General features: G+C 34.0%; 13 protein-coding genes across 13 annotated transcripts; 10 read left to right on the top strand and 3 right to left on the bottom strand.

Moving 5' to 3' along the window:
- Positions 1-1476: 1476 nt before the first annotated feature.
- On the top strand, positions 1477-2646 carry OCT59_012124 (uncharacterized protein; the record flags this gene model as incomplete). The annotated part of the gene is made up of 1 exon (XM_066134257.1): positions 1477-2646. The coding sequence occupies one exon, from the start codon at positions 1477-1479 to the stop codon at positions 2644-2646; it is 1170 nt and encodes a 389-aa protein (XP_065989540.1).
- A 737-nt stretch (positions 2647-3383) lies between these two features.
- On the top strand, positions 3384-4182 carry OCT59_012125 (uncharacterized protein; the record flags this gene model as incomplete). Its single annotated transcript, XM_066134258.1, has 2 exons — positions 3384-3605; positions 3889-4182. The coding sequence occupies 2 exons, from the start codon at positions 3384-3386 to the stop codon at positions 4180-4182; spliced, it is 516 nt and encodes a 171-aa protein (XP_065989541.1).
- Positions 4183-4228: 46 nt separating this feature from the next.
- OCT59_012126 (uncharacterized protein) lies at positions 4229-5283 on the top strand (the record flags this gene model as incomplete). Its single annotated transcript, XM_066134259.1, has 4 exons — positions 4229-4356; positions 4450-4599; positions 4670-4962; positions 5033-5283. 4 exons carry the CDS (start codon positions 4229-4231, stop codon positions 5281-5283), a joined length of 822 nt encoding a protein of 273 aa, XP_065989542.1.
- A 2428-nt stretch (positions 5284-7711) lies between these two features.
- Positions 7712-8581, top strand: OCT59_012127 (uncharacterized protein; the record flags this gene model as incomplete). Its single annotated transcript, XM_066134260.1, has 1 exon — positions 7712-8581. One exon carries the CDS (start codon positions 7712-7714, stop codon positions 8579-8581), a length of 870 nt encoding a protein of 289 aa, XP_065989543.1.
- Positions 8582-8633: 52 nt separating this feature from the next.
- Positions 8634-9009, top strand: OCT59_012128 (uncharacterized protein; the record flags this gene model as incomplete). Its single annotated transcript, XM_066134261.1, has 2 exons — positions 8634-8739; positions 8825-9009. The coding sequence occupies 2 exons, from the start codon at positions 8634-8636 to the stop codon at positions 9007-9009; spliced, it is 291 nt and encodes a 96-aa protein (XP_065989544.1).
- Positions 9010-9113: 104 nt separating this feature from the next.
- Positions 9114-9668, top strand: OCT59_012129 (uncharacterized protein; the record flags this gene model as incomplete). The annotated part of the gene is made up of 1 exon (XM_025330979.2): positions 9114-9668. One exon carries the CDS (start codon positions 9114-9116, stop codon positions 9666-9668), a length of 555 nt encoding a protein of 184 aa, XP_025164903.2.
- Positions 9669-9802: 134 nt separating this feature from the next.
- OCT59_012130 (uncharacterized protein) lies at positions 9803-10132 on the bottom strand (the record flags this gene model as incomplete). The annotated part of the gene is made up of 1 exon (XM_066134262.1): positions 9803-10132. One exon carries the CDS (start codon positions 10130-10132, stop codon positions 9803-9805), a length of 330 nt encoding a protein of 109 aa, XP_065989545.1.
- A 65-nt stretch (positions 10133-10197) lies between these two features.
- OCT59_012131 (uncharacterized protein) lies at positions 10198-10431 on the bottom strand (the record flags this gene model as incomplete). Its single annotated transcript, XM_025330980.2, has 1 exon — positions 10198-10431. One exon carries the CDS (start codon positions 10429-10431, stop codon positions 10198-10200), a length of 234 nt encoding a protein of 77 aa, XP_025164904.2.
- A 346-nt stretch (positions 10432-10777) lies between these two features.
- On the top strand, positions 10778-11209 carry OCT59_012132 (uncharacterized protein; the record flags this gene model as incomplete). The annotated part of the gene is made up of 1 exon (XM_066134263.1): positions 10778-11209. One exon carries the CDS (start codon positions 10778-10780, stop codon positions 11207-11209), a length of 432 nt encoding a protein of 143 aa, XP_065989546.1.
- Positions 11210-13446: 2237 nt separating this feature from the next.
- On the top strand, positions 13447-13824 carry OCT59_012133 (uncharacterized protein; the record flags this gene model as incomplete). Its single annotated transcript, XM_066134265.1, has 1 exon — positions 13447-13824. One exon carries the CDS (start codon positions 13447-13449, stop codon positions 13822-13824), a length of 378 nt encoding a protein of 125 aa, XP_065989547.1.
- Positions 13825-13929: 105 nt separating this feature from the next.
- OCT59_012134 (uncharacterized protein) lies at positions 13930-14289 on the bottom strand (the record flags this gene model as incomplete). Its single annotated transcript, XM_025328880.2, has 1 exon — positions 13930-14289. The coding sequence occupies one exon, from the start codon at positions 14287-14289 to the stop codon at positions 13930-13932; it is 360 nt and encodes a 119-aa protein (XP_025164760.2).
- Positions 14290-15157: 868 nt separating this feature from the next.
- Positions 15158-15385, top strand: OCT59_012135 (uncharacterized protein; the record flags this gene model as incomplete). The annotated part of the gene is made up of 1 exon (XM_066134266.1): positions 15158-15385. The coding sequence occupies one exon, from the start codon at positions 15158-15160 to the stop codon at positions 15383-15385; it is 228 nt and encodes a 75-aa protein (XP_065989548.1).
- Positions 15386-17791: 2406 nt separating this feature from the next.
- On the top strand, positions 17792-19824 carry OCT59_012136 (uncharacterized protein; the record flags this gene model as incomplete). Its single annotated transcript, XM_066134267.1, has 5 exons — positions 17792-18474; positions 18565-18739; positions 18995-19408; positions 19477-19552; positions 19619-19824. The coding sequence occupies 5 exons, from the start codon at positions 17792-17794 to the stop codon at positions 19822-19824; spliced, it is 1554 nt and encodes a 517-aa protein (XP_065989549.1).
- Positions 19825-22904: the final 3080 nt, after the last annotated feature.

The raw sequence follows: 22904 nt of genomic DNA on the forward strand, positions 1-22904 counted from the left end.
AGAAGGTTTATACCTTTGAAGAGTTCGAGTATATAAACAACCAACTTAAGACTCGCACTATACAACTTAACGGAAAACCAGTTAACCTCTTCGAATACAAAAACGGAAAGTTAATCCCAATGCCTCAGACTCCATACGCAAGAGAAAAGGTTGTTGCCGAGATTGTAAGACAGTTAGGCAACTGGAACTTCGAAACCCATCAAAATGGAGGCGTTACCTCTTCGCAAGGTGGCTTTGATTTTAATGTCGGGGGACAGAGAACAATTCGAGCACCCGACGTTTCTTTCACTCCAAAACAAACAGACCGCGGTTTGAACGCACTACAAAATTGGACCTTCCAAGGTCAACCCTTCACCCCAATATTTGTTGTTGAGGTTGATTTTATTGAAAGTGAAGCACAATTCCAAGTATTTGACGATAGATTCAGAAATGAAATTTTTGCACAGGGAACATCTGTGGAGTTAGGATTTCTAGTTAGCATCGGCCAAGATAATAACGGCCAACTGGCGGGAACTATCCATTCGTGGAGATGGTACGAAAATAGTAATGCTGTACGTCATTATGAACATGGATGGCGAAATATGGATACCAGGGTCGGCGGTCGAGAAATTCTTCCAGGCTTCGAATTGAATGTTAGGATGATTGAAGAATCTATTTCGCAAGTATGTTGTGATGATTTACCATTGATTATTTTATTTTAATCTTATCACTTATTTATTTCATGAAATGATTACAGCAAGATTCAGGTTCATCATCGTCGGATGATGATAATACTAGCTTTTCTTGTCCTAAATGTACGAAAACCTTTACTAATAATCACAGATTTATGAAGCATTTTCAAATGGAACATGCACTTAAACGACGTACATGACGTACACAACAGATCTTAATGTTGCTAATTTTTTATGTGCAGTAATTTGATTATGTAATATTCATCTTGTAGAAATTTCGCATCATCTAACAACAATGCCATTTCTATTTTTCCATGTAATAAAAATAATAATAGTAGTTTTCACAAGCCATAGGCATTATATAATTGCCCACTGATTTTTATTTTTCCGTAATGTGACTTATAATGCATATATATATTCGAATTTTTCCTTCTTTGCAATATACTGTATTAAATGCAGATCAATTAAGATCATATATATAGTACACACGTACACACACAATTCAACTACTGCGCCCAGCGGTCAGATTTTTCATTTTGGTGTATTAAAGTATAAATAATAAAAAAAGGTTTGACCAGTGCCAGGGGAGCTAGGGTGATACCTGTGATACGATTACGTAATGCCATAAATCGAAATACCGCTGTAAATATAGCCACTATATAAATCCCCGATATGCTTGTAATCGAATAAAAATGAATATGATATTTTATTATAATATACTTGCTATAAATTGCTATAAGTCTTTAAAACCGCTATAAATTATCAAATTCACTATAAATTGCTACAAAGTCCCTATATCCGTAAAATGGTTAAAACTAACTATTCTGGTTTAAATCCTGTAGTAGTGCAGGCGTTAAACAATCTGCAATATAGGTATAGTGGCGAAACACCAGAAATGTGGTGTTCTCGTGTTCGTTATCCTTTTAAGAAACTTCTTGAATATAACCCAAAATACTTTTCCAAGAATGGATTTATCCAAATGGTTGAAAGGGTATATATAGATGGGGAATTTAAAGCTGGGAGACGCTCATTTAATATTTATTGCACTGTATGTGACTCCTTGGTGTTTATCCATGAAAATACTATTGAATGTGCAAATATTCACCTAAATGAGTGTATTGCTAAAACAGTCAAAAGGCGGATTGAATATTCTAAACCTGTACAGAAAAATGTGAAAAAAAGAGGAGTGCCAAGCCGAAATAGTGTATTATCGCTTAGTTCTGACGAGATAGATGAGATTTATCGAACATATTGTTTTACATTAAGTAATTACTGGACTAAATATAGTTATCATTATTTACCTGAAGATAGGAAAAGGGTTGTAAATCATTTAATCGAAAGTGCAAAAGTTGTCCAACGGGCTTGGAGGACTTTCAAGTTGAGACCTGAAACATGGGCGAAACGAGTTTGGAATATGGTGAGGAATGATGGTACTCCTGATGAGAAGAAGTTTCTATCTCCTCGTGGTAAAAGAGATATTTATGATCCATATGTATGGTATATTGATCGAAAAATTCTAGCTAAAGATTTACCTGAATCTTTTCTGAATAATCTATATGATGGTCATATTCCACGCGAGTGGGCAGAAAAGAAGAGTGATCAGTTACATAATCGATTAGGTAATATAGCATATATAGTTGCTTTTATAGTATTACATCAGCAAGGCTATAGAATCGTTACGTATGGTGATTGGTCTTATATGTTAAAGTGGCTATCGAATCCTGAATATTACCGTATTAATGAATATTATAACAATGGCAACGTAAACTTTGTTAAAAGTTCAGAATATGCGCGTTATAGATGTAAAATAACAGGCAAACCATATCCATGTGATTCGCTAGAAATTGACTATTTTAAATCTGAATATGGTTTTACTATTGAGGGAAAGTTTAACATTATAGATTTCTCAGATTCAAATAATAATTGTGAATATGTGTGCCGAGTTTTTCGGGCCATAGATTCTTTATCAAAATAATATAGTATTATATTTATGTATAATTATTAGCCAAAGACGCTTTACTTAATAATACAATAAATCATTTTTTTTACTTTCATTCGCTTACTCCACTACAATGTATGGGTGATCGCCTAGTGAAATGTATCACCTTCATAATTTATGTGAAATAAAAATTGTGATCTGCCTAATCTGGGTTAGACCAGCCATGCGACAGAAAATAAACGTGTTTCTGATCCCGTTGAGTGGATATGATGTAATAAGTGATACTCTATGCTTGTGCGACGAAATAATTTTACACACCCAAAAATATTTCGAATTTTTTCCCTAGCAACGTTTAGTGGAATAGCATTTATTTGTGAGTTTATTTCTCCAGAGCTACAGGCTATTTCTACTATATGGGGTTCACTAATTTCGACAGAAATACATTATATAACGTTGCCAGGTCTTAGTATTAAGCGGTCAGGCGAAAAAAAAAAGTTCGTATATGCATATTCCCCAACGCCTTTGCAATGTTGAGATCTACAATGCACATTCCGCATGTCTTACTCTTAAACATAAAATTTTGGCGTAAAGTGCCTCGCATATTTCTTCTATCTCTCCAAACATGAATGTGAGTTAGAGAGGACGTGAATGGGAAATGCAAGACATTTAAAAAGGCAGTATGGCGAAAAGGTATTAAAATTTACCATATATTGTTTTTTTTACTTCGCCTAGCAAGCTTTTCACTAACAATTATCTTCTTATTTTATCTAAACATGGAAGAGTTCCTTTTAACCAGAGAACCCCTTGATATCGTCAGAATTTCTACGGCATTATTTGTACGAGTAGAGAAAGGTGAATGGACAGGCAACCTCGAAAAGGAGGTGGAGAACTTTGAAAATATTTTGCAAAAAGTTTTAGAGCGAGTCCCCTCGGAGGATGTTGAACGAAAAAAGAAGCTTCGAAATTTTGGTACCGGGAAAAAATTAGCTAAACGGGTAAGGCGATAAACTATTTTCATGTATTTGAATATATGGATATTGTATTTACATACTTTTTTAGGTTTTCTAGTATAGTATAATCACTAGCGAAGAGACTGATGTCCGTTGTAATATTATTACTTCCCACTCAGTAGTAACTAGTTTTATACTATATCTACATATCAAATATTTTGCCGGCACTTGAGACTTTATGAAAATGGAAACCTAATCTGATCCCGCGATGTAAAATGAAATTATTTTGTCAAACGAGTCTTGGAAACTAATTTTAAATATATTTTAGGTCACAACTGCATTCGAAGATCTATGTTCACTCTCAGAAATGGAAGCGTTAGTAATCGATACAGAAGCCTGGTATGAAGATGCAAATACAAATTTACGATCTTTGAAGCGTGACGTTGGACGATGTATGACTGAGAGCGCTAGTTATGAGAAAACCATGTGGGAGAGAATAGAAACAGAACTTGAGGAAATAAATGTGGAGAATCTTGGATTCGATCATCCGATTTGTTCAGGTGTTCTAGATATCAAGTCAGAACCCTTTACAAATATGCCTACTTTGCTTCGATATTTTTAAGGAACCATTTCGAAAATATAAGTTAAAAGCGAATAATTACGATATAATGGAAGCTTGTAAAGAATTTATCCAAAATGAAGAATCGAAAATTAACATAGACGAGGTTTTGGGTAATATTAATTATGGAGAATGGTTGGATAAGCCCGAAGAATTACAAGATCTAACAAAACGGATGTTAGAATCTATATAAGTCACTGGCGAGAAATTCTTGCCAAAATCTGTTTATATGATTTTTTACTTTGCTCATTAACCAATAAATAATTATAGGCTCAAGGTTTGGAAATCGCCAAAATATGATGCATATATAAAGAAGGGGAAATCAATAAACGAAGGATCATATGTTTGTGAGGTGCTTGCGCCATTATTAAATATAGTGATGAGCGATTTACCAGGAAACCCGATAGCATGGGATATATGGTAGGCTTAGCTCAAAAAGTTTCATTACTCCACTATCATATCTGCTATAATTAATGTTTTCTAAATTAAGGGGTGAAGAAGGGAGTTCAGCTAGTGCCATACGAAAAGGTTCTCGTAAAATTGCCCGAAGAGCCGATTATATGATGGTAGCCCAGTTCAGAAAAAATGCTGAACTTGAAATTGTTTATCTTGAGACCGGTAGACCTAATTCCAGTCAAGATAAGCGGGATCGTGATCACAAAAAATTAATACGTTTTTCCAAAGATTCTATCGACACCACGAGGAACATAAAAAACCTTAAAAAGATATTTAACCAACCATCGAGGAGGCAGAATCTGACCATATTCACTATTAACATCGCAGGTACGAATAATTTACTTCTATTTTTTTATATATTCATAAATCATTTATATTCCGCTCGATCCATTTCTAGGCGATGTTATAGAACTTTATGCTATGCGAAAAGAATCAGGAATTTACAAGTACTGTTTAATAGAGGAGGCAACAATTCCGTTGCATATGACTTCCCCAAGTGCCGTATACCCGCTTATACATGCATTGATAACTCTGAGAACGGCCGTCGCATGTACGATTCACAAAATATTATATAGTTCTGACTCTGGGGATAGTGAGCATAGTTCTAGTGAAATGGTAGTAACGGTTACGACCCCCAAAAATTCATAGAATAGAGATTTCATACATGTAATTTTTATTAAGTTATATTATTAATAAAGCAGTGTATTAGATAATAAAAAAATTCTTGGCATTTTCCTCGAGAAACATCATTATGTCCCGGAAAATTTTCTTGGCAAAATTTCGGTGAACTCGGTTCGCCCAAAATCACTAACAATATAAAACTGTTAAGATCTTCTGGTGACCATTGATCACGTGATCTGAGCCTAAACCAATCCCTTACCAGATATGACGCAACCCGCGATATAGGCGTGTACCACTATAGTCTATAGATGAATTTTGCATGCAAACTTTTTTTGCGCAAACCTATATCTAATAAAATGTTCCATTCTGACTATAAACATATTATTGATAGACTACCTGAAAGTCTTGTCAAGAGAGCTTGCCAGAGACTCTTGCACCATTCTAAAGACCCTGTTCCATTAGAATCTATTTCCAAGAAGTCTGAACGAATTGAATCTTATTTGAGGCGCATATTAGAGGTTTATGAGAATTCGTTAAATAAGAAGAAACGTAAAACTATGACTCATGAAATAAAAAATATTGCGCCCTCGAAGCTGGCCAGAATGTAATGTATCCCCAGCATTACCGACTATACATGTTGTAGATAATTGGTCCTAAACCAATGATATTACTTGGCCAGAGGCACTAAAGCATGATTATGAAGAAGAGAATAATCGCCGGGTTATGAATGAGCTTAAAGTACTATCCCAGCACCTGATCGATTATAATAAACGAACTTTTGAGAAATTTATGCATGACATAGAAAAGGAATATAGAGAGTGGATTACTGCAAATAAGAAAATGCACTATGAGATCAAAGATCTGAAGATGCAAGTGCTGGAGGCAGAAAAAGGAGCTGGCATCTATGAAGTCGAATTCTATTCATTAATAGACTTGGCCAGAGGATTTTTCCTTGTATTTCTGCAAAGTAAGATCCTGGTCAAGATTATGCGCTTTCTGAGGATCAATATAAATCAAAGGTTCTCCCATTCTCTTTTATAATCACAAAAAAGAATGGCATTTCGGAGGCCCCATCCAAGGCAGAGAAGAACATGTGAAGAATATAAAGCTGAATCCTGAGGAGATAACTACCATCTTTGTAGTGAATTGCAAGCAGAAGTTGATAGTAACTGCCAAAATGAAAAGCAGATCAGGGAGCTAGTACGTGAATGTGTCCGTTGTGGCAAATCCAAACTCTTAATGGTGAGATAGAACGTCTTGAGAATGCTTCGAAAGAGGAGATAGTAGAGCTAAAATCCGAAATTTCCAGCCTAAAAAAGCAACTATATCAAGCTAAGAAGGATATTCGTGATAATGAAAAACATATTTCTAGTATAGAGAGTCTGTTAGTAGATTCTGAGGAGCAGGTAGAGAAATTGCGATGCCAGATCAGAACCATCTCATCACGAAAAAATTTGCCAGAACGAGGGAATTCTCCAGACTTGTATAATCCTAATATTAACTTAGAAATGGCTAAGGTTGCTTGTCTAAACCTCTTCAAAATCCTACGATTAGTTTCGTCAAAATTTTACTATAGATTTATTATAGTTTCGGCAGAGTTTCGGCAGTTTCGGCATTTATAATAAGTTTCGGCAGTTTCGCCTTTCTCCAAAGTTTCGCCAGTTTTTTAATATAACTTTAATATAGTTTCGGCAGAATTTCGCTTTTCGGCGAAACGCCATCTTGCCTAAACCCCTAGGTTTCGGCAAGCAACCTTAGAAATGGCTACCATCACGGAGCTAGCAAATGCTATAGATGGTTATCTGAATAATACAACAATAGGTAGAGAAATCTTAGCTGATCAAATAAAAAGGGCGACAAGGCAGATTCGCCGAAAAGAGAATAATTGGCATCAGGATTTAGTCCGTGAGCAACGAAGGCGATATGATGCAGAGGCTGAGCGTGATAATGAAATTATACGAAGGCAAAATGCTGAAGGAGTGGAACAAATGGTTATTGCTGACCTTTATCAGTTGCGGACCAATGCTCAAAATCAAGTAAATAGAATGTTAGACAATATAACAGGAAAGCGAACCCGTATTGGTATATTGCTACAGGAAAAATTTGCCTTACAATTGCTGTATCAGCGAAATGCCCATCACTTACAGCGAAGTAGAGGGAATATAGGTCTGTTAGAATTTAATCGTGACAGGCTCTATGAGCGATACGAGAAATGGAAAAATAAGACCCAAGCAGAGCGACAGAATAATTTAAATTTGTAAGGACAAATTTTGGCGCTTCAGAATAATCCACCTAATCAAGTAAACATGGCAGGAATATCTCATCCATATTTTGACTGGGATGATAGTATCCCAGACTTTCTTGCGCAACTTAGACTAGACTTGCAAAATCGGGGAATAGATCCAGCAGGTGCAGGGGGCAATGGAAGAGCTCAGGCACTAGGACATTTAAGAGCATGTATGAGGGAAGAACCTTAGAATGGTTTGATGAAGAGATTACTACAAAGACAAATTGGGAATTAACTAATCTGACTGATGGTACAGGACAAGCCAATTTGGTAGCTGTAAACGGGCGTACAGCTATTCAGATCGGTGCTGATGGATTAAATGAGGCACTCGGACAACCTGGAAATGCAATAGTAAAATTAAGAGCTGTAGAAGGTCCATGGGACGAGGACTGGCGCATAGCAGGAGGTCGTCCTACTAATCTTCCTGTTAATTTACCGAATGCTGGTAATGGAACTACAGTAGTTGTAGCTGGTATTCGATTTGGTCAAGCCGTATGGTGGCTAAAAACTCATTTTCCTACAGTAGAAGAGGAACTTCGGGATTTGATGTATGGAACAATCAGAAAGGGAGATACGACTATAGATGAATTATATAGAAAAATATTACGAATAGGTAGACGAGCCAACTATAGACCTGAAGAATTACGTAGAAAGTTCTTAGATGCTTTACCACTTTTATGGCTTGAAAAAGCTGAAGATATTGGTGAACATTTGCCATTAGATGAATTAGCTAAAAAGCTTTATGAGATAGAATTACGCCGAATAGCTAGACATAAAAGAGATAGAATATCTGATCCGCTAGTATCTAATCGAACATCTTGGCAAATATATGAACCTTCACCTGTTTCAGCCTCACAACAGCATGGAATATCTTTAGAAGATATGCAAAAAGCAATCCAGAATGCATTAGCACAGCAAAAAACTGAATACCAGTCTTTATTAGAAAAACAAAAAGCCGATTTCCAATCACAAATGGCCCAGCAAACTAAAAAGATACCTCCACCAGTTCCTCCTAAAAATATGGAACAGCTTCTTTGATACATATGAAAGCGCTAATCCTTTCCCCGATACACTTACTAGGGAAGAAATAATGAGAGTGGTCGCAAAAGCTTATGGGCCACCTCCTAAACCGCAAAAGCCAGAAAAGTTGCAATCATCTAGAATCGATAGATTAGAGTCAAAAATAGATGAAATTGGTCAAAGAATGACATAAGTTTGGTAGGATATCACTTAATGATCAATCTCGAAAGCCTTTTTATTGCAGTAATTGCGGACAGGAAGGGCATAAGAAAAACAATTGCCCAAAGTTAAATCCTGTAGCTAAATCCAATTTTACTCAATGTTACTATCCTCAACTTCCATCTACACAGCCCCAATATACGCCTCCAGATTCAGATAATGAGGAAAATGGTTATGACAAAGTAGAAAATAGGTGGTATTATGCACCGGAAAAAAAAAACAGGTAAATGATAAGTTGGCCAGTGATACTAATGCAATCTCACCCCTAGAATCTAGCCAACCTGAAACGTACGATCAGCTATTGTCTAAGCTCTCACCACTGATACGAAAAATGTGCTTGTCTCGAAAGGCTCAGGAGGAGGAATCGAAAGAATCAGATGAGTGGTTGTCATCTTTACAATATCTGAATGCTAATATAAATGACTTAACTATTTCTGAATCTTTTTTAGATCCCGGCAGTGAGTTCGGTGGTATAAATGACCCAGCAATTAAGGTGCTTGGATGGAAGGCTGATAAACCATCTAATTTTGCCATAAAGGGCAATTCTAAGCATATCACCGATTCATTAGGATGGTATACAGACGTGCCAGTTACTTTGAAGGATAAAGAAGATAAGACGATCACCATTATTGGAAATTTTGTTCGTATTGATAATGGTGAAACAGAACCAATGCTATTTTTTGGTATGTCAAACATTCAGAAGGTTCAAGGCGTCCCCGAGCCGAATAAAAATCAGTTTCGCATAAAGTTACATGGAAAGGCATATATTATCCCAACCTTTAGCAAGGCTCCGGTAGTCAAAGATCCGCCAAAAAAAGATCAGGACCAAGTATCTACCGATTCTTCTAGTCTAACTGGTGAGAAGAACTTAAAAAAAAATGCATAAATTGTATGAGTTATGAAGATATGGCAATTCGTATGAAAGAGCTCGAAAAGGCATTATTTTCTAGCATTCAATCGAATTTGGAAATCATAGAATACTATAATAGTTCGCGCAGTCGGATTGAATAGGACGAATAATTATTTGGAAATAAGAGGACGACCTGATGCTTTAATTTTTTCTAAAGTATTATCAGTTCTCTTATACAAATCCAAGACATCTTCAGAGGAGTCAGTAGGCGAAATAATTTCTTTTTTTGTTCCAGGTATTGATTGACCCCCTTGGGATCGTTTCTTTCCTCCAGTCTTTTTTGCCTTACTACCTGCACTTTCTTCTGAAACCGGATCAGTAGATTTGCTAATTTCAGCATCTTGTATCTTGTTTTCTAGTGCTGTAAAGGCAGTATTAAATTTATTTTGAAAATCTCTTTCAGCTTGGTGCTCTTCATTCTGTTTATTTATAACATTCATACTTGCTGAAAGAAAAATACGGATTAGTGCTCATCATTTAATTGTTCTTCCCTCTACCTGCTCCTTCATCGGTCGTGTTGTTGGAGTAATGTGACTGCTAAATCATTCCATTGAATGCTATTAAACTCTTGTCCTCTCCAAATTTGATATAAGCGACTATTCGATATATTATATTTTTTACTTAGCTGAGCTAAAGGTTTAGACTTCATATCACGATATTGCATGATATCTTTGTAATCTGCGGAGGATAAGTATCTAGCCCTGGAACTAATATGTGTTTTAAGCGGGGGTGTAATCATATTAGTAACTAATCTCTAAAGATTTTTTTTTCACTATAAATAAAAAATCCACAAAAAATATTGATACTATGGTAATATCAGTAATACAATAGTATCAGTACTATGCTAATATCGGTAGTATTGATAGTATTAGTATCAGTTATATGGTAGTATCAGTACTATGCTAGTGTCGATAATATAGTAGTATCGATAGTATCGGTAGTATTAGTATCAGTTATATGGTAGTATCAGTACTATGCTAATATTGGTAATATGCTAGTATCCATAAAAAATAAAGTGCTTACTGCGCAGTCTCAAAATTTTGCTCATATTTTTTTAGTATACTAATGATTAAGCCGAAAAAAATATGCCCAATGTACATACTTTAAGAGATATCGAAAATAGAGGGGTGGTTGAGGGTCCACTAAGTAAACACACCTCCTCGGGTAATCGGCTTGGTAGCATCCGTGAATCAGAACTTGAGAAAGCATTGCGCGGTAACATCAAAACTGCTTCTGATATTGCTAATGATTATAAAGACCTGCAGGACATATATTTAGAGCGAGTGAAGGATTTTAATCGTATCTGTTCAGGCTTTAACAATAAGTTTAGTCGGCTGAATACAGCTAATACTGAGCTCAAAGCCAAATATTCTGCTGAAATCAAATTGCTCAAATCCAATATTAAAATACTAAAGAGAAAGGCAACTTTGGCCCAGAAAGCTTCGTCTGCTGACAAGGTCCAGATTCTTTCTCTTAGGTTAAAATACGTGAATTGGAAGGTAAGTTGGAGGACATAGATCTAGAGCGTACGTATTATGATTTGGATGTAATGGGAGGAGTGATAGAAAAGCCAGTAGAAATGCCAAAGTTACCAGATTGGCTTCATGATAATTTAAGAAGTATTGTCTGCGAGCTCGGGCTCAAAGATAAAGTAATGGAACTTGATAAAAAACTTGCTAAGGAAGATATATTGGAGGTGTTGCAAAAAGTAATATTAGAAAAAGACCACCACCTTCAAGATGCCAATGCTCGCCTAGAAAAGGCATTATCAGAGAAAGATTCCCTCCTTCATGAGGCCAATACTCATATAAAAAAACACTTAGCCAGTTTTGAAAAAAAAACCAGTCCTGATTCTTTTGAGACCCTGCAGGTAATTGGGGGAACTGATATCTCCAATACTACTTTAGCATTACCCCACTTGCACTCTATTACTGGACCAGAAGCAGGTGAAACTAATTCCTTCTTTTTTCAGTATGCAATCATCTTCGTAATAGTATTACTAATCATATGCATTTTATGGTGTGTATTCTCTCGTAGAAATTCTTAACTACAAATGAAGAAAAAAATATTTCGAACTATAAAATACCGCTTAAATAGAAATCAGAGTTATGCCCAATCCGATACGCGGAAGGACGAACCGGGACTCCTCCTATGAAACTTCGTCTTTTGGATATGGATGAGGTCACTAAACATGAATCATCCCGAAATATTGGACATCCAGCAATGACATGGCCTTTCAGCATGTTGGTCACTGGGAGAAGTGGTTCAGGTAAGACTAATTTACTTGCGAATCTTGTTCTTAATGATAAGGATGAATATGTGCAAAGAGGGAAGAAAGGTGGGTCTCGCTACATCAAATGTGATGATCTAATTATTTGTGGGTATCATCCTGATGAACCGAAGTGGGCATATGTGAGATACGTATATAATATGATTTTGAAAGACCCAAGAGCGCCTTACTATGAGAATATTAGTTTCAGTTATATTCCACCCGAAAGAATTCCTAGTACAAGAACATTCTCACCCGAAAGAAGTAAATTATTTATTTTTGAGGATCTGTGCCTCGCTCCAGATCATATACAAAATCGTATTGGTCAGTTTTTTGGGAATGGGCATCACCGAAATATTTCATGTATATATATTACGCAAAAGTATCATAAAGTCGATACATTCAAACGTGAAAACTCGACTCATTTAGTATTATTTAACTCTGGTAGCAGTATCCAAGACGTGTCTAAGATTGTTGGACGATATATTGATGATGTAAAGGGTGCATCTATGGTTATTAATAGTTACCTTCGAAAAGGCGAGTTTGTTGTATTTGATCTCACTAGGCCAGAAGATGATCCTCTTGCAATCCCCCTAAGGTTTGACACTCCACTGAACTTACAAAAGGAGATAGAGGCTAGGCAGAAGCGCAAGAAAAAGAGTGCCTCAGCTAATGAGTAGAATCTAACTTCATAGATACTAACTTTTTTTCGTAATTATAAAAAATTGGAATGGGGGAACCAGTTATTTATATCGATCCTCAAAAAGCTCATGATTTAGACTGGCATCTTGCTTTGCAAAAAATATATTATCGTCCTGAAGGTCTTTATCAAAATGTTAAGAGATTATGGGATGCTTGTAAAAAAGCCGGCTACAGCTTTCCATTTATTGATATAAAAAAATGGCTTGAGGGCCAAGCAATGTATCAAATTTTTCGTCCTTCGCCAAAGCATATACCTTATACCAGTTACTCTAAAATCACAAAGCCAAATACTGTGCACCAATGTGATTTAATCGAAATACCATATGATGAAGATGTGGATACAAATTTACTAGATGATGGTCCAATATATTACTATGTACTATTGGTTATAGACTGCGCGACTAGATATAAAGATTTCGTTTTTTTAACATCAAAGAGCAGTGAGGAAGTTGCGGAAGCATTTAAGAGTATATATAATAATCCCGATAAGCCTCTCAACTGGCCTCGAAAATTGCAATGTGATAAGGGCACTGAGTTTATGGGATACGTAACTTTATTAATGGATGAACGTAGGCGTTGAGATCCGAAGAATTATAGCACGTTTCAGGCATACAAGCTTGGCTATGGTCGACCGTTATGCTGGATTATTCGAATTAAGAGTTTTTAAAAATCAGTATTCAATAGAGTTTCTCCTGCCTACTGGTAAGCGCTGTAGAGAATGTGAGCGGTTTGCAAGAAAAATTGTTGATAATATGAATGATAGCCCAAACTCGATTGATTGGGATGAGTCCTAATGACGCCACAAAACTTGAGCAGATATATTCCAAACCATCAGTAAAATATAATCGCCCAATAGGTGTTGATGAACCACAACTACCAAAGGGTACTACTATCCGATTTTTGCTCGCTCCTGGAGAGTGGGAAAACGATCCTTTCGAACGACGCAGAATAACAGATCCGATATGGTCTCCCAGCCTGCATAAGATTCGGAAAATTGTTGTTGGAAAGAATCCTCCAATGCCTATTTTATATTATTTAGATGAATCAGGACCCCAACGCCCTTTCGTGAGAGAACAATTGATGCATATTAAGGAAGAGCCCATGTTACCTCCTAGGTGGGTATTGGGAGATAACCGAATGCGTACAAGGCGCTCCTTATAAAAGTTTCTAAGTCTACTACACAGTAAGGGATTGTAATAAGGATTACTCCTTCCCGATAGCATAACGCTTTCTTTTTCCAATCACGCCAGATTTGTGCGTCTAGATTCATCTGACCTTGTGGGTGAAAAAAGGGACGATTTGGTAATGTTGATTGCCACTATATTCAAAGGCCAAGCCTAACTCTTCATTGTATCCATCTAGATGTAATCCCTCCAAGAATTTAGGCTTTCGGGGTGGAAATTTTTTATGTAATAAATCCTCAAATATATACCGGCATGTTCTTTTTGGTATATTAGGACAAATATTGCACCATCTATAATTCTGTTTCATATTTTTATATGGCGCCTCCCATTGATGGCCTTTTTTACATGCCCATAAATATGTATTAGAACTAACTTTAGCTAAGCATCTTCCTTCACGCTTTTGGGCATATGCCAAAGCTTTAGTGTTAATATCATCTTGCATTTTATAGGTGACAATAATAATATCACGTACAGAAATTTGCGGTAGTGATCATTAGCTCTGGACTAGTTTGGTCAGAAGAATCGATCTGGATATATGCAAATCCAGGTGCAAGTTTGAAAGTAAAATTAAACTTGGCTACTACTATTGCATAAGTAAAAAAATAAATATCACCAATATTCTTAGCAGGAAGTGGCAATTTCGGCTAAGAGTACTTGACAATACAGCTCAACAATCTTGTCTATATATTCGCTCTTTTTATGTATTATTGATATTATCAAGTAGATCGATATCTTTTAACAATTTTTTCGTTTGTTTATAAAGATTTTGCCATTGTACATGAAATTTGTTTCGTAAGACAGAAGACTTAATAAGACAGGGAAGAATACTTGTAAGATTATTTATATGGGATTTGATTACTGCATGAACATTTGCAATTTCTTCTCCTGCTGTAATCCAATCATAACGCGGAGTATAGAGAACTGTATAAATATGGGTTATTTCTTGTTCACTACAGTCTAGCCGATATTTGATAAAATCAAGATCTTCACGAAATTCCCTTTCTTTTTGCTTTAAAATAACTCAAAATGCTTCAGAATTCCATTGATAATTCACAATAAGACAGGAATATAGTATATCCTTAATCTTGAGATTACTAAAAATTAATTCAAGCAGTTCAGAACAAATAAATGGGCTAGACCCAGCATTTTTTTGCGCAAGAAGCATGGTGTATATGCAAGAAAGCAGTATAAAATAACAGAGAAACTAGCAAAGTTCAAAATAAAAATTCTATATAATTTTGAGCGAATATGCTTACTAGCGCGGGCAAAATACTGGATCAGTAGTAGTACCAAAAGTAATCAATATAATAATGCCTAAAAGTAATCGATGTAGTAGTACTCCAAAGTATCCCAGAGTAGAAACTATACAGGAACAAGAGCTAGAAGGCGAAAACAAGCAAGTTTATGGAATACCCACTCAAGCAGAATTATATATAGGAAAGAAAAGAGAAATTTCACTTGAGTGGCCTACCACCGATAGGCAGGAAAGAGACCGGAAAGGCAGAAAGGTTCAGGAGAATACACGAAAAAAGATATGAAAGCGATATAGCCTGAACCAATTCGACACTTCGCACAGAAACCTCACACAGCAATCAGAAAGGGCATATAAAGGGCGGGATTGCAAGAATGGGCACAAATTCGGCACTTCGTGCCTCATCCTCGGCAATCAAAAGGGTTATGGAAGGCAGGATTGCACATCTAGGTCACCAATTCGGCACTTCGTGCTTTCATCCCCTAACTTAATCAAAAAAGTGAGGGAATGGATTGTGAAATGTCTTCGGCAAATAGATGGATTGCAAATTCGGCATTTTGTGCCTCATCCGGCAATCAAGAAATGGCAATTGAGAGGGAAGCAACTATGTGAGGGTGTTCCGGCACCAGAACAGTATCACGTGACTGGCACAGTAAGGCGCAGTATAGATTCGCTTAATTTTGCTTAGCACTATAATCCATATTTTTTTCCAAAACTTTGAGACGCAATAACTCGGCATCCAGGCATCCAATTCATGCGATCTTAGCATCATTAGAAAGCTCTCAACGTCCTCTTTCAAATGACCACAAAACCGCACGAAGCTAATCACAGGAAGCCAAGATATTCCACCCTAAAGATCAGCCAGAAATTATGCCATAGTGCCGGCCAAAATCTGATCCGCAAATTAACTGCGCCACCCGATGATTTTTTTACACCATTTCAGCAACTTAAAAGGCCAGCGAATGGGCCACACCCTCGACCTCAAATATGGCAACCAAAAGGGTCATAGAGTGGAAAACCCAACTTTACTCCTATACAATTGTTAAAAGGCTTCAAAATGGAAAAACAAACCTCCGCCCTGTTTAGCAACCAAACAGTCACAGACCAGTGAAAACAGATGGGTAGCAATAAAGCATCAGAAGGGGCATAGACACGTAAAAATAAGTAAGTAGGTATTAATATCTATAAGTAGGCATCACTATGGTGTAAGTAGATAGATCAAGTATAAGATCACTATAATTATAGCGATGCCTACTTGATCTATCTACTAGTATACTTAAACTAAAATTTAAGTACAATATAAGTGTATTTTTTACATGTTTAAAATATTCTTAAAATGTACTTAAAATTCAATTTAAGTATATTTTAAGTATATTTTAAACATGTAAAAAATACACTTATATTGTACTTAAATTTTAATTTAAGCATATTTTAAGAATATTTTAAACATGTAAAAAATACACTTATATTGTACTTAAATTTTAGTTTAAATATACTTTAAGTATAATTTAAGTACTTGGGCAAAAAACAAGTATATTAAAAGTATATTTTAAGAGTATTTTAGACATATTTTAGGTATATTATAAGTATATTACAAATTAAAATTGATACTTATTTTAAGTATATTTTAATAAAATTTTAAGTATATTTTAAGTATAAAAACTTTTCATAGGGATAACTGTACACACTGATATACCATGATGCAGTCCACGCTAATCTTATGACTCCACTTTAACGATATAGTATTTTGTACGCAGTAAAATTCAGTGTAAATTCTGGGATCAACCAGAATTGAACCTACATCTTCACTAAGGTTGCTTGTCTAAACCTCTTCAAAATCCTACGATTAGTTTCATCAAAATTTTACTATAAATTTATTATAGTTTTGGCAGAGTTTCGGCAGTTTCAGCATTTATAATAAGTTTCAGCAGTTTCGCTTTTTTTCAAAGTTTCGCCAGTTTTTTAATATAACTTTAATATAGTTTTGGCAGAATTTTGCTTTTCGGTGAAACACCATCTTGCCTAAACCCCTAGGTTTCGGCAAGCAACCTTAGTCTTCACCATAATTAGGCTTCACAAAGAAATTCACAGATTAACCAATGAGCCAAAGGTGATCAACCCTATTACCTAATAATGTAATAATATTTTTAATAATATATAAGTCAAAACTTTAAATGAGTCAGGTTAAATAAATTAAAAGGTAATTTGTACTTGACTCAATAAATTAAATTAAGTAATTTGTACTCAATTTAGCAAATTGAATTAATTTAAAAGAATTGCTAATCGTCGCTTAGATGATTATCGCCTAAGTTTTTTTTTCGAATATGTCACATGATGTATAATATATAAATATAACTATTATCCATTTATAATTATTATTTTGCTCAGTTAGTTCAATGGTTAGAATGCTCAATAATTTTTTTTTATTTTAGAAACACAGGTTCGATTTCTGCACTGGATCTTTAATTTTTTTTGTTAACGATATAAATATATAATACCATGTGTAAAAACGCGTTAGTACGTTATGATACTAATGATCATATGATATATCACGATATCACGTATTATTGTATGCTGCACACTAGAAGCATACTGTTAATGCTAAAATCGGCAAGAAAAAACAAACTTCTTTATCCAAAACTAATCACTTTTCTCCATCATAGACTACAAAATTACAAAATAGAAATATCAAATGGATAATGTGTATAAGCGTCACCTTTTTAAGGTGTACTCCTCAGCAGATGAAGGGATAGATGACGTTAACGAATTACAAGATGAATATAAAAGTATGTCTAGTGAAGAAGATTGTGTGTTATTTGGCCTTGAGGTTGGAGATGTGTTTGAAAGCTGTGATTCTGCCGAAAAACAAGTTGTATACTGTGCAAAAAATAATGGCTTTGAAGTAAAGAAGTTTCGGCTTAAGAAAAACAAAAAAGAGATTGTATGTCGAACTTTTAAGTGCAAGTTTTTTGGAGTATATCGTGTACAGAAGAAAGCTGACATAGAAGACACCCATGAATGTAAAAGTGTAAGAATGAATTGTCCCTGGAATATTAATCTTCAGCTCACTGGTGACCTCATATATGTTACCTTACTATGCAACAAACATAGTAACCATTCTCTTGAAAAGGAAAATTTCGTATCAAATCGTCAACTCAGTTCAGAAATTCTTGAGGAGATCAAATTTCTCGTAAATATTGGTTGTGAAGCAAGTCTAATTATCCACGCATTTCAAAAACATTTTCCTGAAACAGTAATACACCTAAAGTATGTATATAATGCGATTTGTCACTTTTGGAACATTCAGAATAAATCAAAATTGGATGCTGCCAAAACGTTTAAAAAATTAATGAAATTACAACGTGAAGAACACAGGTGATTTGTCAAAGCGAGGCTGGAAGGCGAAGACAACCACCTTACAGGTTTTTTTTGGATGAGACCATCGCAGATAGAACTGTGGTGTAGATTTCATGATGTTGCGATTAATGATAATACATCACAAACAAATAAATATCGAATGTATTTATCCCTTACTATAGTAGTAGATAATCATGCATGCTCGCGTATGGTCGCAATTGCTGTTGTATCAGACGAAACTAAAGAAACCAGAAACCTATCAATAGATTTTAGAATGTTTACTGTCTGCCACAGACAATCTTGCGCCAAATGTTTTATTCATCATTGATGCAGATCCCACGATGGTTTCAGCTATTCATGAAATACTGCCATCAACAAAACATAATTACTGTATCTGGCACCTGTGCAAAAATCTTGACAAAAATTTGAGAGGTCAACTTCGTAAAAATTACAATGAATTTGTGAAAGCATGAAATAAATGCTGAAATTTCTTTTCAGAATATTAATTTCAAAAATGATAGCGTGAACTTCTTGCTAGCTTTCTGGCAGCAAAAAATACCTAAAGCGTGCACTTGGACAAGTTGTAACTAGCTGGGCATTATGCCATACTAGTCGATCATTTAATGCAGGAATTCAGTCAACTCAACGCGTTGAAGGTTATAATTCGCTAATTAAACGATCAGTTAAAAGTTCAGCAACATTGTTTGAATTGAATACACATATTCAGTCACTTCTCAACAAAGAAGAAAAATTTGAACAGCATGAACAATCAAATCAAAATCTAACAGTGGATTTACCGAACGTTGTCAGGAGGTACTTTAAAAGAATAAACGTCATCATCAAAAAATTTCTTACCTCTCGTATTTTAAAGATGCAACACAATCAAATGAATGAAAATTTACTTTATCGTGCAAATAAAGTAGAGAATTGGAATGATTTGCTCAAAAATAAAGTATAAATCGTAAAATATTAGCATTTTTTTGCAAATCACGCAACATTTTTATTCTATTTTCTACCTAGATTACCATTAGTGAAGGACAAGATGAAGACGGTGAAGATGATAAAGATTATGAAAATAGTGAAGATGGTGAAATTGGTGATTATGGTGATGATGATGATGATTATGAACAATCCGATAATGAAGAGTAATCCGATAATGAAGAACAATCCAATGATGAAGAACAATCTGATGGTGAAGAACAATCTGATAATGAAGAGCAAGATGATAATGAAGAGCAAGATGATATTGATACACGATCCGAAAAGTTAAATTTTTCTGAAGACGACTATGAATCCTATAAATCATCAATAGTTAATTTACATGCTCTAATTACATACCTTAATCATGCTAACATTCATGATGTTTAGCATATAACAATATTGAATATAAGGATGGCCCTGAAATTGATTTGGCAAAAATCCAAAATCTGAAATTTCGAATCTAAAATCCGAAATTTTTCTGAAATTAATTCATAATTTCGGCTAAATTCATAATTCCAGCTGAAAATCGTAATTCCGGTCAAAATGGATACATCGATCATTTCTATATTTGGAGATAGCCATTCCACAAAAATCGATTTTAGTAGGAACGAATATGGAATTTTGTATAACATCGATTTCTATTTTAGGAAATTCTATAATTCCTGCCAGAATTAAGTGCATAATTCTGGCCAAATTTACATATTTAATTTCGGCATTTCGGCTGGAATTTCAGATTTTGGAATTTCGGATTTGGCTGAAATTACGGCTACGGTTTCGGAATTTTAGCAAATCTGAAATATTTCAGTTTCGGGGCCATCTTTAATTGAATAAAACAAAGAGTATTTCGTGGTGATATATGATAATGCTAATCACTTGTGTACATGCATGTGGCTTGTAGCAAGAGGATTAGTTTGTCGACATTTCTTTTCAGTGATGTTCGAATTCAGATAAGGTTATATTTCATATCGGAACTTTCATTTCAGATCGATGTTACAATGAAAAATTTCCTGATTTTCGAAGAAGCACTTGCAATCGCAATTTACGGTGAAAAGAACGCTGTCAAGCACCATGTATGAACGTCAAATTAGAACAGATTTTAGTTTATTATATATTTATATGAGATTCGCCATACATAAGTATTTTTGGAAACTACCAAGCAAAATTTATCTCACAAAGCCAAATATAATCAAGGTTTTGACTACATGAAAAAAGCAATTTGACTAGCCCTTGAAATAGGCTGTGAAGACGAATTAAATGGAATATTGCAAAGGTGGATAAGAGAGAAGGAAAATGAAATTCGTTCTAGGCAACTGGAGATCGACAAAGAAAATTTGCCGAATATTAGCAACCCTTATCAAATGCGTACAAAAGGTGCTTCAAGAAAGCGTATAAAGAGGACTCTAAAATATACATAAAAGGGTCAAGTCAGAGTTTGCGTATAATGAGTCAAAAAAATCATGTAGATCATTCCTTTTATAGATAATCCCAGCCAAAATAATATTTCCTAATTTAGATAATGGCTGAAATTATCGTAATTCCAGTCCTAAAAGAATGCGTATTTTGGACCATTTCTGAACCTGATCTCTACATATATATTTCGGGGTTCTGTATAAAGAATGCATTAGAAGATAATCAAAAGCAAAAGTTAAGTAGATCTGCTAGTACTCAACGATCACAGTATGTATGCAATCACTGTAAAGGCATTAGACATAATGCATGTAAATGCGAACTTAAAAAGAATCTAAAGAAGCGTAAATCTAAACAACTTATAAAATGATTAGTTTAGAATTTTAGGATAGCAAATTGTTATTGTTTATTTTAATAAAGAATTGAAAATGCATTTATGATTAAACATGTAACTTCTGATTGTAATTAAATGCGTAACAATTTATTAATGAATGCGCATTATTCAGAATTTAAAGTTCAAACTCAAATTCAAACAAAAGTTCGAAACGATGAAAAATTTGAAAAAATTAAAGGCCCAGTATAGAAATCGAACCTGCGTTTCTAAGATAAAAAAAAAAATTATCAAGTGTTCTAACTACTGAACTAACTGAGCAAAATAATAATTATAAATGGATAATAGTTATATTTATATATTATACATCATGTGATATATTCAAAAAAAAAACTCCAGACGATAATCGCTCAGATGACGGTTAGCAATTCCCTTAATTTAAATACTAAGTTAAAATCATAAAATTAAAAATATTTTAACTTGAATTTGAATTAACTTAACCAAATTACATTTTAATCTAAATTAAACTTTATTTTTTTTTCTGCAGCGTATTTGCAGTATTATTAAAATAAAAAAATTAAGAAAAATATATACTAAGTAAAATTCCCTAATAATTACTCTAATATAATTAAATTACAAACCACTCATCATACTAATAGTATCTCACATATGCACTGTTGAGTGATTGTTTGATTCTATAAGTAGACTTTATTTAGTAACAGATTTTCTTAGTACTCTGAATGAGTTAAATTAAGTCAAGTTATATGTAAATTCAACTCAACTCATGTTATATCAAGTTGAATCGAGTTGAGTTAAAATTATAAAAAATATAAACTTGAGTTGAGTTAGCTGATCAAACTGAATTGAACTGAATTGAATTAAATTACATGATTTACTTTCGGTTATACTGATCATTTTCTTTTTTGGTGTTAAAATAGAAATGTGGTGCAGTAATTTTATGTAGATTAATTTTGTAGATCATTTTGTAGATCCCTTGATTTTTTTGATTTTCTTGATAAATTTGATAAATCTGATAAATTTGATAAATCTGATAAATCTGATAAATCTGATAAATCTGATAAATCTGATAAATTTGATATATTTGATTTATTTATTTTATTAATTTTATTTATTTTATTTGTTATATTTTATTTATTTGATATATTTGATTTATTTATTTTATTAATTTTATTTATTTTATTTGTTATATTTTATTTATTTGATATATTTATTTTATTTTATTTATTTATTTTTATTATTATATTTGATTTATTTATTTTATCAAATATTCTTGATTTTTATTTTATTATAAATAGTGATAGGATTTTACCAAGTAGAAGGGGGAGGTCAGTTAGTTAGTGAAGAATTGTATTGTAATTTTCAAGTTATACGAAAAGAGTATTATTTCCAGTAGTATAATTCAAGATAGTTAATTTCGCAACCAAGAGATTATCTATATTTTTGTCGTATTCAAAATCTTACATTATTTTAATAAAAACCTATTTTTTTTAACTGAACATTCAACATTATTTCACGTGATTATTTGTGATTAACTTAAGACTCTCCTATTAAGTTAAACTCCAGTTAACCTGTTAAAGTGTTAAAGTTTTTCAGTCGGCTTTAATCGTTGACAGGATAACATTGGTAATAACTACTTCACAAAATTCCATTTTTATAAATTTCTTTTTTTTTTTTATTTTAATTTGATGGTTTATATATGCTTATATTA

Source organism: Rhizophagus irregularis, chromosome 2 (assembly GCF_026210795.1).
Source record: "Rhizophagus irregularis chromosome 2, complete sequence".
Lineage (NCBI taxonomy): Eukaryota > Fungi > Glomeromycota > Glomeromycetes > Glomerales > Glomeraceae > Rhizophagus > Rhizophagus irregularis.